The sequence below is a fragment of the Pristiophorus japonicus genome, chromosome 8 (assembly GCF_044704955.1).
Source record: "Pristiophorus japonicus isolate sPriJap1 chromosome 8, sPriJap1.hap1, whole genome shotgun sequence".
In the NCBI taxonomy this organism is placed as follows: Eukaryota; Metazoa; Chordata; class Chondrichthyes; family Pristiophoridae; genus Pristiophorus; species Pristiophorus japonicus.
In genome coordinates this window covers 222084951-222098693 of record NC_091984.1, presented here as the reverse complement: position 1 = coordinate 222098693, position 13743 = coordinate 222084951, and the positions used below count along the sequence as shown (strand labels likewise).

The window sequence follows — 13743 nt, the reverse complement described above, 5'->3', positions numbered from 1 at the left end:
GATTTCAAATCAGAGCTCAAGCGCTGGATTTTCCGCTGCTGCCCGCCTCTGTTTTCACCCAGAGGGGCGGCAATGGCGGCGGTGAGCTCTTCCGGGCGGGCGGCCAGCCTCCAGCGCCCCGCCGGGGTTTTCGGAGCAGGTTTCGGCAGGGTGCGGAGCATCACCACCCGGAAGAGGCCAGCCGCTGTGCAACGCCTCGATTGTTGACTCCTGCCCGACCTGTAGCGCTGCCTAGCGCCCCCTGGTGGGAACGCCTGTAGCTGCCGCAGTCAGGTAAGTAATGCCCACCTCAGGTAAGTGTGATGCTTTTTTTTCCTTTTAATTTTTTTTTGCGATTTACGTTGTGGTGGTGTGGGCTATGTATTGGGAATGTATTTGGCGGGGTATTTTCAGTTTTTATTTCTCCCCAGACCTCTCTTACAGCACTCCCAGGTCGGCCCTTTAGCTCGGGATATTCCCATGCTCAGCCGGCCTAGCGCCCTAAGAGAGGTGTGCAATGCCTCCCTTACCGCTCTGCCCCACACTCAGGACCCAGCTGCCCAGTTTTGCTGACTGAGGCGCAAACTGTTCCTGGCGGTATCAGGACCGCCCCATCACCATTAATGCCCCGAAATCCTAAAAGCTGAAAATCTAGCCCGAAGTCTCTTGTAAAGATCCTGGTCTTCCCTTGTTCCCAACTGGTAGTAAAATGCCAGCATTACCCCGTAGGTTAACCAGATTTGCCAGACTCTCACCCATATCCGAATCTGAAGCAGAATTGCCATTAAATGCAAAGATTCATGTTGATCTGGGACTAGCTATTGAGCCACTGTCTTGTCCTCCTGTATCTCCCTGCTATGTGTAAATCAGACCAAAGACTACAATTGGCCTCAGTGCCTTCAGAGTGGGGAGGGAAAACTATAGGTCAGGGTTCGCGATCCTGTGACCCCTGTTGGAAAATGAAGTTTTGTGTTGACGTTGGGTGAAGGCAAGATTGTGATCGGTCATCATGTCCTGACACTAACGTCACACATAAAGAATGACCAGTTGAGAGAGGGAGCTAGGATCTGTTTCCTGTGGAACTACTGAGAAGTGCAGAGGAACAGAGGGACCTTGGAGTGCATGTCCACAGATCCCTGAAGCTAGGAGAAAAGGTGGTTAAGAAGGCATAGGGGATACTTGCCTTTATTTGCCGAGGCATAGAATATAAGAGCAGGGAGGTTATGCTTGAACTGTATAAAACACTAGTTAGGCCACAGCTGGAGTACTGCGTGCAGTTCTGGTCACCACATTACAGGAAGGATGCGATTACACTAGAGAGCTAGAGAGGGTGCAGAGGAGATTTACGAGGATGTTGCCTGGACTGCAGAATTTTAGCTATGAAGAAAGATTGGATAGGCTGGGTTTGTTTTCTTTGGAACAGAGGAGGCTGAGGGAAGGCCTAATTGAGGTGTATAAAATTATGAGAGGCCTAGATAGAGTGGATAGGAAAGACCTATTTCCCTTGGCAGAGGGGTCAACAACCAGGGGGTATAGATTTAAAGTAATTGGGGGGAGGTTTAGAGGAGATATGAGGGGAAATTTCTTCACCCAGAGGGTGGTGGGGGTCTAGAACTCACTGCAGAACTTGTGTTAGAGGCAGAAACCCTCACCACATTTAAAGGATACTTGGATGTGCACTTAAAGTGCTGTAACCTACAGGGCTATTGACCAAGAGCTGGAAAGTGGGATTAGGCTGGAATAGCTCTTTTTTCAGCCGGCATGGACTCAATGAGCTGAATGGCCTCCTTCCGTGTTGTAAATTTCTATGGTTCAATAATTTACAAGTCAGTGCCTTTAGAGGAGTGAGAGAGTTTACAAATGACATTCAGCGACATTGAAAATTCCTACATGCTGTGGCACTGAGTATAATGGGACACAGGCTTATGCCTGTGATTTCCCACAGGGTGAGTACTTGATCTCCACCATAACATGATGGGAGGGATCCACAGGGGTCTGAAGGAAATCTAAATGCAGCGTTTCCCAGGGACACTGCACGCTTACATCAGCTAGCTATCGAGTGCCGTTGTGGAAGGCACTTGGCTGAGGACGATTGTGTGGCATGGGGAAACTCCAGAAGAGGAAGAAAGTTACAACTTAAGACACTTTTAAAATCAGACCCACGACGATTACGTGCCACAGAATGAATGATGGTGATTGGACAGAAACTTTCCCCAACTCATGGAATTCCAGCCTTAATACACAAGCCGTTCGCTTTAAACCCTGATGCCGATTTCTCTTGGTTTCTTTCAGCTGTCTGAAGCCTGACATGGGAAAAAAGGCCAAACAAAAAACTCAGATCAAGAAGAAGACGCTGAACCCTGAATTTAATGAGGTGAGGCCCATTAAACTCATGTAAACATCCGGGGGTGGGGGAAGGATACGATTCATCCATCAACCAAATATATTAATCTGATAACATTCAGAATGCTACAAATTCCCCAGTCAAGATATATTGAGGTTGAACATATTTGGCTTCACTGAGCCTAGGCTCAGAGAAATGAAAATAAATCAGCCTGAAAACATGAGGGTTAAGGGGAAAACTTGGAACCAAAATTACACAATTTCTATACGTTCATTAACAGTTTGCAGTCCCCGCCACAAACACTATAATCTGTTGCCAATGTGAGCAGACAGATGCTTAATACATTTTCTATCCTGATCGTCTGCATCCCAGATTACTTAAGGAAGTGGCCCTAGAAACAGTGGATGCATTGGTGATCATTTTCCAACAGTCTATCGACTCTGGATCAGTTCCTATGGACTGGAGGGTAGCTAATGTAACACCACTTTTTAAAAAAGGAGGGAGAGAGAAAATGGATAATTATAGACTGGTTAGCCTGACATCAGTAGTGGGGAAAATGTTGGAATCAATCATAAAGGATGAAATAGCAACGCATTTGGAAAGCAGTGACAGGATCAGTCCAAGTCAGCATGGATTTATGAAAGGGAAATCATGCTTGACGAATCTTCTGGAATTTTTTGAGGATGTAACTAGCAGAGTGGACAAGGGAGAAGCAGTGGATGTGGTGTATTTGGACTTTCAAAAGGCTTTTGACAAGGTCCCGCACAAGAGATTGGTGTGCAAAATCAAAGCACATGATATTGGTGGTAATGTACTGACGTGGATAGAGAACTGGTTGGCAGACAGGTGGCAGAGAGTTGGGATAAACGGGTCCTTTTCAGAATGGCAGGCAGTGACTAGTGGAGTGCCACAGGGCTCAGTGCTGGGACCCCAGCTCTTTACAATATACATTAACGATTTAGATGAAGGATTTGAGTGTAATATCTCCAAGTTTACAGATGACACTAAACTGGGTGGTGGTGTGAGCTGTGAGGAGGATGCTAAGAGGCTGCAGGGTGACTTGGACAGATTAGGTGAGTGGGTAAATGCATGGCAGATGCAGTATAATGTGGATAAATGTGAGGTTATATATGTTGGAGGCAAAAACACGAAGGCAGAATATTATCTGAATGGCGGCAGATTAAGAAAAGGGGAGGTGCAACGAGACCTGGGTGTCACGGTTCATCATTCACGAAAGTGGCATGCAGGTTCAGCAGGCAGTGAAGAAGGCAAATGGTATGTTTGTTTTCATAGCTAGGGGATTTGAATATAGGAGCAGGGAGGTCTTACTGCAGTTGTACAGGGCCTTAGTGAGGCCTCACCTGGAATATTGTGTTAAGTTTCGGTCTCCTAATCTGAGGAAGGACGTTCTTGCTATTGAGGGAGTGCAGCGAAGGTTCACCAGACTGATTTCAGGGATGGCTGGACTGACATATGAAGAGAGATTGGATCAACTGGGCCTTTATTCACTGGAGTTTAGAAGGATGAGAGGGGATCTCATAGAAACGTATAAGATTCTGACGGGACTGGACAGGTTAGATGCGGGAAGAATGTTCCCGATGTTGGGGAAGTCCAGAACCAGGGGACACAGTCTTAGGATAAGGGGTAGGCCATTTAGGACTGAGATGAGGAGAAACTTCTTCACTCAGAGAGTTGTTAACCTGTGGAATTCCTGCCGCAGAGAGTTGTTGATGCCAGTTAATTGGATATATTCAAGAGGGAGTTAGATATGGCCCTTATGGCTAAGGGGATCAAGGGGTATGGAGAGAAAGCAGGAAAGGGGTACTGAGGGAATGATCAGCCATGATCTTATTGAATGACGGTGCAGGCTCGAAGGGCCGAATGGCCTACTCCTGCACCTATTTTCTATGTTTCTATGTTTCTATGAATGCCTTCATAAAGAATTGGACAAACGGATATCATATGAACACATCAGGTCTTCATCTCCTAATATCACAAAAGTGACTTTGAAGTTTATATGCTATAAACAGTACATGTACTGTATTGTTCCTTATTACCGATCCATATCGTTATTAGTTTATCATGTGGCGCTGTTTGAGGTGTGTCGGATTGAGCCTCACTACCACAGAGGCAGGGGATAGAGTTCACGTATTTCAGTCTCAGCCATAGAGAAACCAACCGGGGATGAAATTGCCCCTTTTATAGCCCCGTTAGCTCAAGGCAGTTTTCGCCCGGGGGAGGGAAGGGAGGGGGGGGCGCTACTGCCTCCCGGGAAATTGCTCCGGAGGTTTTGGAGGCCCATGGTTAGTGCCCCGGGCCGATGCGCAACCGACGATGACGTCATCGCCGTGCGTAGCAACCCCGCACCGGCCCCTTACCGCCCCACAGGGGAAATTGCTCCGCGGGCCGCCAGGCTGACGCAAGCCGATGTCAACGGCCGCTTCGCGAGTCGCAAAGCTGGCGGACACTGGTTCTCGGGGCGCCCCTTAGCGGGAAGGGCACAGTGCCCCCAGGCCGCCATCTTTTTCCGTCGGCTGACTCTTGGGACAGCTCGACGTTGGCCTTGCGTGGTCCGGGCCGCCCTAGTGTGGGATGTTGGGCTGTTGGCCCGGTCGGGGGAAGGGGAAGGCCCAGGCCTAAGGATTCCTTGTGGGGCCAAAAGGAGCAGGTCCACAAGGAAACTATAAAAAAAACAAGGAACTCACCTAGGCCTCTCCTGACCCTGTTCCTGCTTGCTGCATAGTTTCACTGGCGGCTCTGGGACTCTGCGCGATCTGTGCATTTTGTCAAATCCGCGCCGGGGACCTGAATCACGCCGTCGGATCTTGACATTCAAATATTTGTGAGGCCCCCCCCGTCTGCCTGTGGTGGCCAGCAGGCTCGACACTCCCGAAAATGGCAGGGGCCGAAAACGCGATGGGAACGCAGCGTTTAGCACCTGACCGCCATTTTTGTACCCCGCCCATACCGCTCGAACCGAGCGGGCAGACAGGGTTACAGTCACGGCTCGTCATCTGCAGCTTGCTCGGACATGCTGCTCAGTGGCCTGACTTGAACATATTTCGGTGCACCTTGGGTCAGTATCCTGGAAGTACGCCGGGCCAGTATCGTGGAACTGCCTACTTAACACTTTGGTGGAAGCACCATCGGGTACTGCAGCAGCTCAAGGGGAAAGCCCACTGCCAGCATCTCAGCGTCAACTAGGAACGGGGAACCAATGCAGCCTTGCCGCTATCGTCCACATCTTAAGAACGCATTTTTCAAAAAAGGATACGGGATCTTGTCAGCCGCGCGACCACATTCATCAGCCCTTGATGTTAGTGCCTGAGCCAAGGAGTCCCAGCACAATGTGAACAAAGTGAGCTGAATAGAAAAGGACGTATTAACAAAATAACAACTAATTATGGTTGTCACATTTTTCTGGAATGAAATTAATTAAAATGTAAACTTTACCTGCGGTGGGGGCAGAAGACGGGCGGAAGGGTGTGGGGGAGGAGCCGGGGTGGGGGGGTTAAAGCACAGCTGAAGTCAGCAGATATCACAAAGTATCATGAGTGAAAACATTAGACTTTAAAATCCATTGTTGCTCACATTGTCCCTTCTCTTCGATCTTTAGCCCTCAATCCCATTCCGAGTGGCTCACAGAATGGATGGGGGGGGAGGTTTGCTGGTGTTCTTCCCGTGTTTGTCAGAAGCATGAAAATATTGTGGTCACCGACTCAGTTGCTGTTTCTGCAGGAATTCTTCTACGACATTAAACACAGTGACCTGGCCAAGAAAACCCTGGAGCTCTCCGTGTGGGATTACGACATCGGCAAAACCAATGATTATATCGGTGAGTTGTGACTTGGGAATGATTTCGGTGCAGGGAGAACACCCTGGGGAACAGCATCCAGACGTTCGCTTGTGGGTTCTATTTAGGTTCACAGAGGACTTCATGTGCGATCAAAATCCGCATGTTTGAAGTCTTCGCAATTCGCGCTGTTCTTTCAGGACACTGAAATGTGATGCAGCTTGTTCAGTTCCATATTTTATGACAGACGCCGATTCGCTCCACTCCATGATGGTGGCTCAGTGGGTAGCACACTCGCCTCGGAGTCAAAAGATTGTGGGTTCGAGTCCCACTCCAGGGACTTGAGCTCAAAAAAAAAAAATCTAGGCTGATACTCCAGTGTAGTGCCGAGGGAGTGCTGCACTGGCGGAAGTGCTGGCTTTCGGATGGCCTGCGCTACTCAGCGCCGAGCTTTTACGGCTTGCAACTCACCGTAGGCAATTAGGCCCATACAGTAGAGCCTGGTCTCCTGTCATCTTGGATCCCCCTTGCCACTGGATCAAGACCTTGCTCTGCCAAGCCCGTGTGGTGGCTGGTGTGCAATGACCACCCCACGTTAAAAGAACTCGCGCACAGGGCATCTTCCACCCTTCAAAATGAAGTTGGGGACCTGGAACATCAGGGTCCTCCTTATGGACAACCCCAACAGCGACAGACAGGAACGTCGCACTGCTTTCGTTGCCCGGGAACTTGGACGCTTCGACATCCTTATCGCCGCCCTAAACAAGACCTGCCGGGCAGGAGAAAGCCAGCTCTTTGGGATGAGACATTAACCTGAGGCCCTCATCTGCTCTCTCAAGTGGATATAAAAAAATCCCATGGCACTATTTTGAAGAAAAGCAGGGGAGTTATCCCCGGTGTCCTGGTCAATATTAATCCCTCAATCAACATATCAAAAAACAGATTATCTGGTCATTATCACAGTGCTGTTTGTGGGAGCTTGCTTGTGCGCAAATTGGTTGCTGCGTTTCCCACATTATTGCAGTAACTACACTCCAAAATTACTTAATTGGCTGTAAAGCACTTTGAGACGTCCAGTGGTGGTGAAAGGCGCTATATAAATCCAAGTCTTTATTCTTTCTTTCACTTTAGTATATCCCATTCTATTATTGTTCGCTGCAGCTGAGCAGATTTGAAGAACTTGCTAAACTAGCTGGCCTGAAGCAGCTTGATTTCCTCGAGGTATAGGTACTGTAAGTCTGTAATGTACTTATGAATGACTCCACAAGGCAATGTGTTGTACTCAAACTGTAGTTACCTTGTTCCTTTATTTATAACTCCAGAGTGAGGCACAAGCATGGTGGGTAGTCTTTTACACTGGGCCCTGCACACCTATGCAGGTGACCCTCAGGTCTCCCACCGCAGTGCCCTCTGGTGGACAGCCTCTGCCACAGGGGCAGGAAACACCGGTCTCCACCAGTTGCACCCTCTAGTGGTGCCAGCATAGCATATGCACAGTGTAAACCTTATTGATGGTACATCAGGTAACAAATCTCCACCTTATGCAACTATACAATGACTACACAGAGAGTATAACTATAGTCTGCATATATAACAGGTACAGTGGTTAAACTTGGGTGCTACTGCAATCATGCTACTTTGGCATTGATTGCTTTAATTCAGCTTCCTCGCACTGATCGACTCAGGAACTGCTCCTTCAGCATCGCCAGTGTTACATATATAAAGATAAAAACATTCTGAAACTTCTGCAGTTATGACTAACATCTCTCCATTTATTGTAAATTCTCCTCCATTCCTGTAATCAGATGAGTCTTCACTTAAGATCCGTTACTAATTGTTCTTGTATGACAAAAGGCAATCCCTGTGTCACCAACGTGTTACTCACATGACAATTTTGTCACGCAAGTGTACTGAGAATCCAAATGAGTCATCCAGAATGAAGTGTTTTTCTCACAACTATCCATAGGCACCTCTGTGTTCAGGCATCTATGCCACAAAATGTGTTTGGGTCAGTCAGGTATATGATGCATTTGAAAATCCATCACCATGTTTAAGGGTCTCCAAAGCAAGCTACTTGGAAATGTACCAGGAACTTTGCTTTCAGCCATTCCCATGCCTTCAGTGGCATTGCCAATATTACATATATAAAGACAAACATCTAAAGGTTCTGCAGCTATGACTAACCTCTCCCCATTTACGGTAAATGCTTGCAAAATGGCAAGAGGGAATTTAACTTTTATATTCTCTGGAGTTTAGAAGAATAAAAGGTGATCTCATTGAAATGTATAAAATTCTTAGAAGGATTGATCGGGTAGAGGCTGAGAGGTTGCTTCCCCTGGCTGGAGAGTCTAGAACTAGGGATTGCAGTCTCAGGATAAGGGATCAGTGATAGGACTGAGACGAGGAGAAATTTCTACACCTAGAGGGTTGTGAATCTTTGGAATTCTCCACCCTAGTGGGCTGTGGATGCTCAGTCGATGAGTATATTCAAGCTGGAGAACGATAGAATTTAAGGGAATCAAAGGATAGGACAGGAAAGTAGAGTTGATGTAGAAGTTTAACCATGATTTTATTGAATGGTGGAGCAGGTTCAAGGGGCCGTATGGACTACTTGTGCTCCTATTTCTTATGTTCCTCATAGGGTTACATTCAGCTTATCCAAGTCCAGAGAGCTTTGGTGCAGATCAGCAGAGTTGAAGCTTAGGAAGCCCTAACTGTGCACAGAGTACAGCTGGAGTTCAACTCGCTATAATCACGCAGCTTACCAGCACAAAGCAATGGTTAGCCTGATGCTTCTTGTTCAGCTAGGAGCACCTACCCTCTGGGACTTCACTTGATCAGCGATCTGGAGCTGAGTGGGAAGAATTCTAACCCCTAGTGAGAGATCTACCCCTCCTGGTCCCCACTTACTCCACCCCAGACCTCTAGCAGGTCGTTAGGCAACTGATAAGTGCGGGTTTGAGTTCTAGCTAGGGGGACAGCGGAAGCAGAAACGCCTCATGTGTGATATGATAAGCAACACTGCTCATGATGAGATGTGAGAGTCATTGCTACCATCCTCCTGTCACAGTATGGATATGCATCATATCCCATTGAATGGTGGTTCCATCATTTAGAAGTGCAAAGCTTCAGGAATATCTACTTGCCTCTCTATAATCCATTGAAGTTAGACCCGGATCCTATATTATATATATATATATATATATATATTGAGTGCACGTCCTTATGCTAGGCTATGAAATACTGCCTTAGAGCAACTATCAATCCAAGTCTGGCCAGAGCTTCCCTCCCGAGTGACCACTTTCAGCCTCTGCAGTGTGGCCCCGTGCTAACCCATAAAACATCATCTACATTAAAAGGAGAAAATTGCAGAGCTACAGGGAAAGAGCAGGGGTGGGGGGAGTGGGACTAATTGGATAGCTCTTACAAAGAGCCCGCACAGGCACGATGGGCCGAAGGGCCTCCTGTGCTGTATCATTCTATGATTATCATTCTCAGTCTTAGAATATCTTCACTGGCTACGTGGGGGGAGTTTTCTTCAAGCAGTGTGGAGGGACCCGCAGAGGGCAGCCATGTCACACAAGCCTCCATTGACACTCTAAACATCCAAGTCCGGTGTTGCGTAACAGATTTGCTCATCAACAACGGCTTAATCTAGGTCCTCATGTAAAGAGCTTTAACCAAGAGGCATGCCTGCTGTAAGAATGACTCCCCTTCCAGGGCACTCAGAGACAGCTCGCTGTAGGCCCGACCACTTCCTCTTTGTAAACATTTCCTCTTCTATCTGGCATCTTCAGATAGACCAGGGTGAGGGAGAACCTCACTGCTGATGATTTCACCAAACAGGAACTGGCACCTAACTCTGGGCAAGACTCTTTGGGTGTAGCTAACCACAGTCACTCCTGATGGGAAATTCACTTTGAAGAAATGCTCATTGCTTTCCTGCACTGACGAAAAACCAAACACTGATGTAAAGCTGCAGTGTGAGGGTAATATGAGCGACTGCAATATCTATTGCAGACACCTTGGGAGAAGAATTCTTGAGTGGTGGCATAGATAAGAAAGAAAGACTTGCATTTATATCACGCCTTTCACGACCACCGGACGTCTCAAAGCACTTTAAAGCCAATGAAGTACTTTTTTTTGGGAGTGTAGTCACTGTTGTAAGGCGGAAAGCGCAGCAGCCAACTTGCGCACAGCAAGCTCCCACAAACAGCAATGTGATAATGACCAAATAAGCTGTTTTTAGTTATGTTGATTGAGGGATAAATATTAGCCAGGACACTGGGGATAACTCCCCTGCTCTTCTCCAAAATAGTGCCATGGGATCTTTTACATCCACCTGAGAGAGCAGATGTCAGTTTAACATCTCATCCAAAAGATGTCAGTTTAACGTCACATCCGACAGTGCAGCACTTCAGCATCAGCCTAGATTTTTGTGCTCAAATCTCTGGAGTGGGACTTGAACCCACAACCTTGTAACTCAGAGGCGAGAGTGCTGCCCACTGAGCCACAGATGATGCCAGTGTCCCTGTACCTTTATCTCTGAGGTGTTGCCATCCAATGAAAGGGAGGCGAAAAAAAAGTCAGGTGTTGGGATTGATAGTACCCTGTACTGGGGATTGGCGGTCTGCGCCATTTTAGGAACTTGTTGGATGTTTGAATTTTAGATGGATAGACCTATGTAACTATCTTGTGATCAGTTATATTTTGCACGTCATTTATTACTTCCCCCTCCTAATGCCACATGCTCATAGCTCATCCACTGTCTGTACTTTCTGTCTTCGGCACTGAGCTGACTACATTGGCCACAAAATATGGAATTCAGTGCACAAAAACAAAGGAATGAAAACCAGAGGATGAAACGTTAAAGGCAGAAAGAAAACCACGAAGCTGGAAATCCCCAAAATGCCAAAATGCAAAGCAGGTTTTAGTATCTGAAAGTCTGGAGCTTTATCAGGACTGGCACGGTTAGGCGGGAGACGCCCCTTTAAAAGGATTGCCAAGATCAAGCGAGGCTCCATCCAACAAAACAAAGATAACCGCAAAATAAAACACAGAGGTTAAAAGCTCAAATTTACTAACTTCTTTCACAATGAGGCAGCTATTGCATTTAAAATTATATAACAGATTTGAAAAGTGTAAATTATGCGCACCACATGAAGGTTTATGTCAAGTGGAATGGGGCTAGGAGTGGGGGGGGCGAGTAGATTTGCAAGTGTTTGAAAGACAGAGATGGGAAGGGTAAAAATGCCAAACATTCCACCACAATGGCCGGGGAAAGAACAGTATGTAAAGGACACCCACTGGGAGAATCCAGCACAAAATAGTAGGGAACAGCTAACAACTGGTCCAGGCCCCATTCCCCCTCAGCAGTTGTTTCCAGCCACTGAGGCAGATGGAAGAGCAGAAACTTAGCAATGGCCTATATCCACAACAATCCGGGGGGTGGAACAGTGACATTAACACCAACGCTCCCAGCAGAATTGTGCCAAAGTCATTAACACAGACTGTTAAACTCAAGCTGATCATTCATCTTCTCAGGCAATGTCCTTCAGCCTTTAAAATGCTGGCTTGGAATTCAGGCCACACAAGTTTCAACTGTTCATCCTTCTCTGTTTAATTTAGTGAGGCTTTAATTGGAGAAGTGGCACTTAAATCATGAAAACTCCTTAAGCAGATTAGTCCTCGGCTTTCAGAATGTTGAGCCTATTATAACTATTAAAGGTCTGTTTCCACTACAAGAATCAAGTCCCCCCACTACATCTCAGGAGGAACTCCTGCGAAAGAATTCTCCAAATACATACAGATTAATTGAAAGAGAAGGCAGCTTGGGTGGGATGTGGTTTTCCTGATTTGTGCCCAGGATATGCTTATTGCCATGGCAACGTCAGAGGGAAAAGGGACAGAACCCTTGGTCTCCAACTGCTTTATGTTTCATGTGCACTGCCGCGAGTTTCTCTGGGGAGTAGGGATGGGTGGGGGTGTGAGGGGGGTGTTGGGGAGATGGAGCTTGATAGGAAGAATAGAAAAGCAAAATGTTATTTCAATGGAGAGAGACTACAGAATAAATAAAGAAGGGGTTCAGGTCCCATCAGGTGAAATGCAATTTAGGCGTGCTGCAACCCACATGCTCAGGCGGCTGGGGAGAGGAAACGCCTTTCAGACGGTGACTGGCCTGCCGCGTATTTTCAGCATTTTCTGTTTCTTTTTATTTCCTGCTAACTGATGGTGTGTTAACATCAGTCCTAACCTGGGAGTAGGAGAACCAATTTAATGGCCCTATCGTCAACCTGGCTGAGATCAGCTCCCATGTGGACCAGGGATCAAACCTGGGCCTTCCTGTCTGCACCCCAACAGGGAGTGCATTTACTACAACAACAACTTGCGTTGACCTACCACTCTTAACATAGTAAAACATGCCAAAAAGTCTTCAGGAAGCTTAAATCAGAGTTTGATTTGGAATTACTGAATACTGAGCAAAAAGTATTTATTTTTTAATAAATAGCCATCTTATTTTTGAAGCTTACATATCTGGGTGAATCACATTTATATAAGATCACAGAGCGCACAGATATACACGGACCAAAATCTAGACGAATTCACCCAGTTGGGTAGCACTGTACATAAAGAAAGAAAAGAAAGAATTGCATTTAAATAGCGCCTTTCACGACCACCGGACGTCTCAAAGCGCTTTACAGCCAATAAAGTAATTTTGGAGTGTAGTCACTGTTGTAATGTGGGAAAAGCCATTTTGAACACAGCAAGCTCCAACAAACAGCAGTGTGATAATGACCAGATAATCTGTTTTTGTTATGTTGATTGAGGGATAAATATTGGACAGGACACCGGGGATAACTCCCCTGCTCTTCTTCGAAACAGTGTCATGGGATCTTTTACGTCCACCTGAGAGTTAAACCTAGGTTTAGCATCTCATCTGAAAGATGGCACCTCTGACCGTGCAGCACTCCCTCAACACTGCATTGGAGTGTCAGTCGAGATTTATGTGCTCAAGTCCCTGGAGTGGGATTTGAACCCACAATTATACATAGACAGGGTTAGTGTCATTTCTTGGGGCACAGTATGGACGAGGAATAAATCAAATTTAATTAGGGTACAAATGGCCTGACTGCAGTGATTGGAGAACCCGATACCCTTGTCCATTGTCTTTAATATTTGATTGTTTTTCCGATTGTTATTTCTGAATGACACCATTGTTTTCTCTTCCCTCTGTAACAGGCAGTATTCTAATGGGCATTAATGCAAAAGGAGACTGCTTGAAGCACTGGTACGAGTGCCTGAAGAACAAGGATAAGAAGATTGAGCGCTGGCACACTCTGTACATCGCGAATCCCATTCCCAGTGACTGATCAACGTTCTTACCAGAGCCCGCGTTTTACTGTCCACCATCAAATCCGTTCACTTCCCTCCTCCTTCCTCTTCTTTGTCCCTCTCATTCTCTTCAATCCCAAAATACGTTGATGAAAGGACGCCATCTTCATGAAAAGTGTTTAACCAACATTTGTTTACATGCAAAATATATGCTGACACAATCACCTTGGAACACATCACTGCACCACATGTGCAAGACATCACTGTGAGAAAAATGGTGCATGATTCTGCTGGC

At 46.6% G+C, this 13743-nt stretch overlaps 1 protein-coding gene across 1 annotated transcript in view; it reads left to right on the top strand.

Annotated features, from left to right (window-relative positions):
• Positions 1–13486, top strand: part of LOC139268315 (rabphilin-3A-like) — a 120203-nt gene extending 106717 nt beyond the window's left edge. Inside the window, exons 16-18 of the mRNA XM_070886385.1 lie at positions 2272–2353; positions 6062–6158; positions 13356–13486. Coding sequence (XP_070742486.1) covers positions 2272–2353; positions 6062–6158; positions 13356–13486 — 310 coding nt within the window. The remainder of the gene's footprint in view (positions 1–2271; positions 2354–6061; positions 6159–13355) is intronic.
• Positions 13487–13743: the final 257 nt, after the last annotated feature.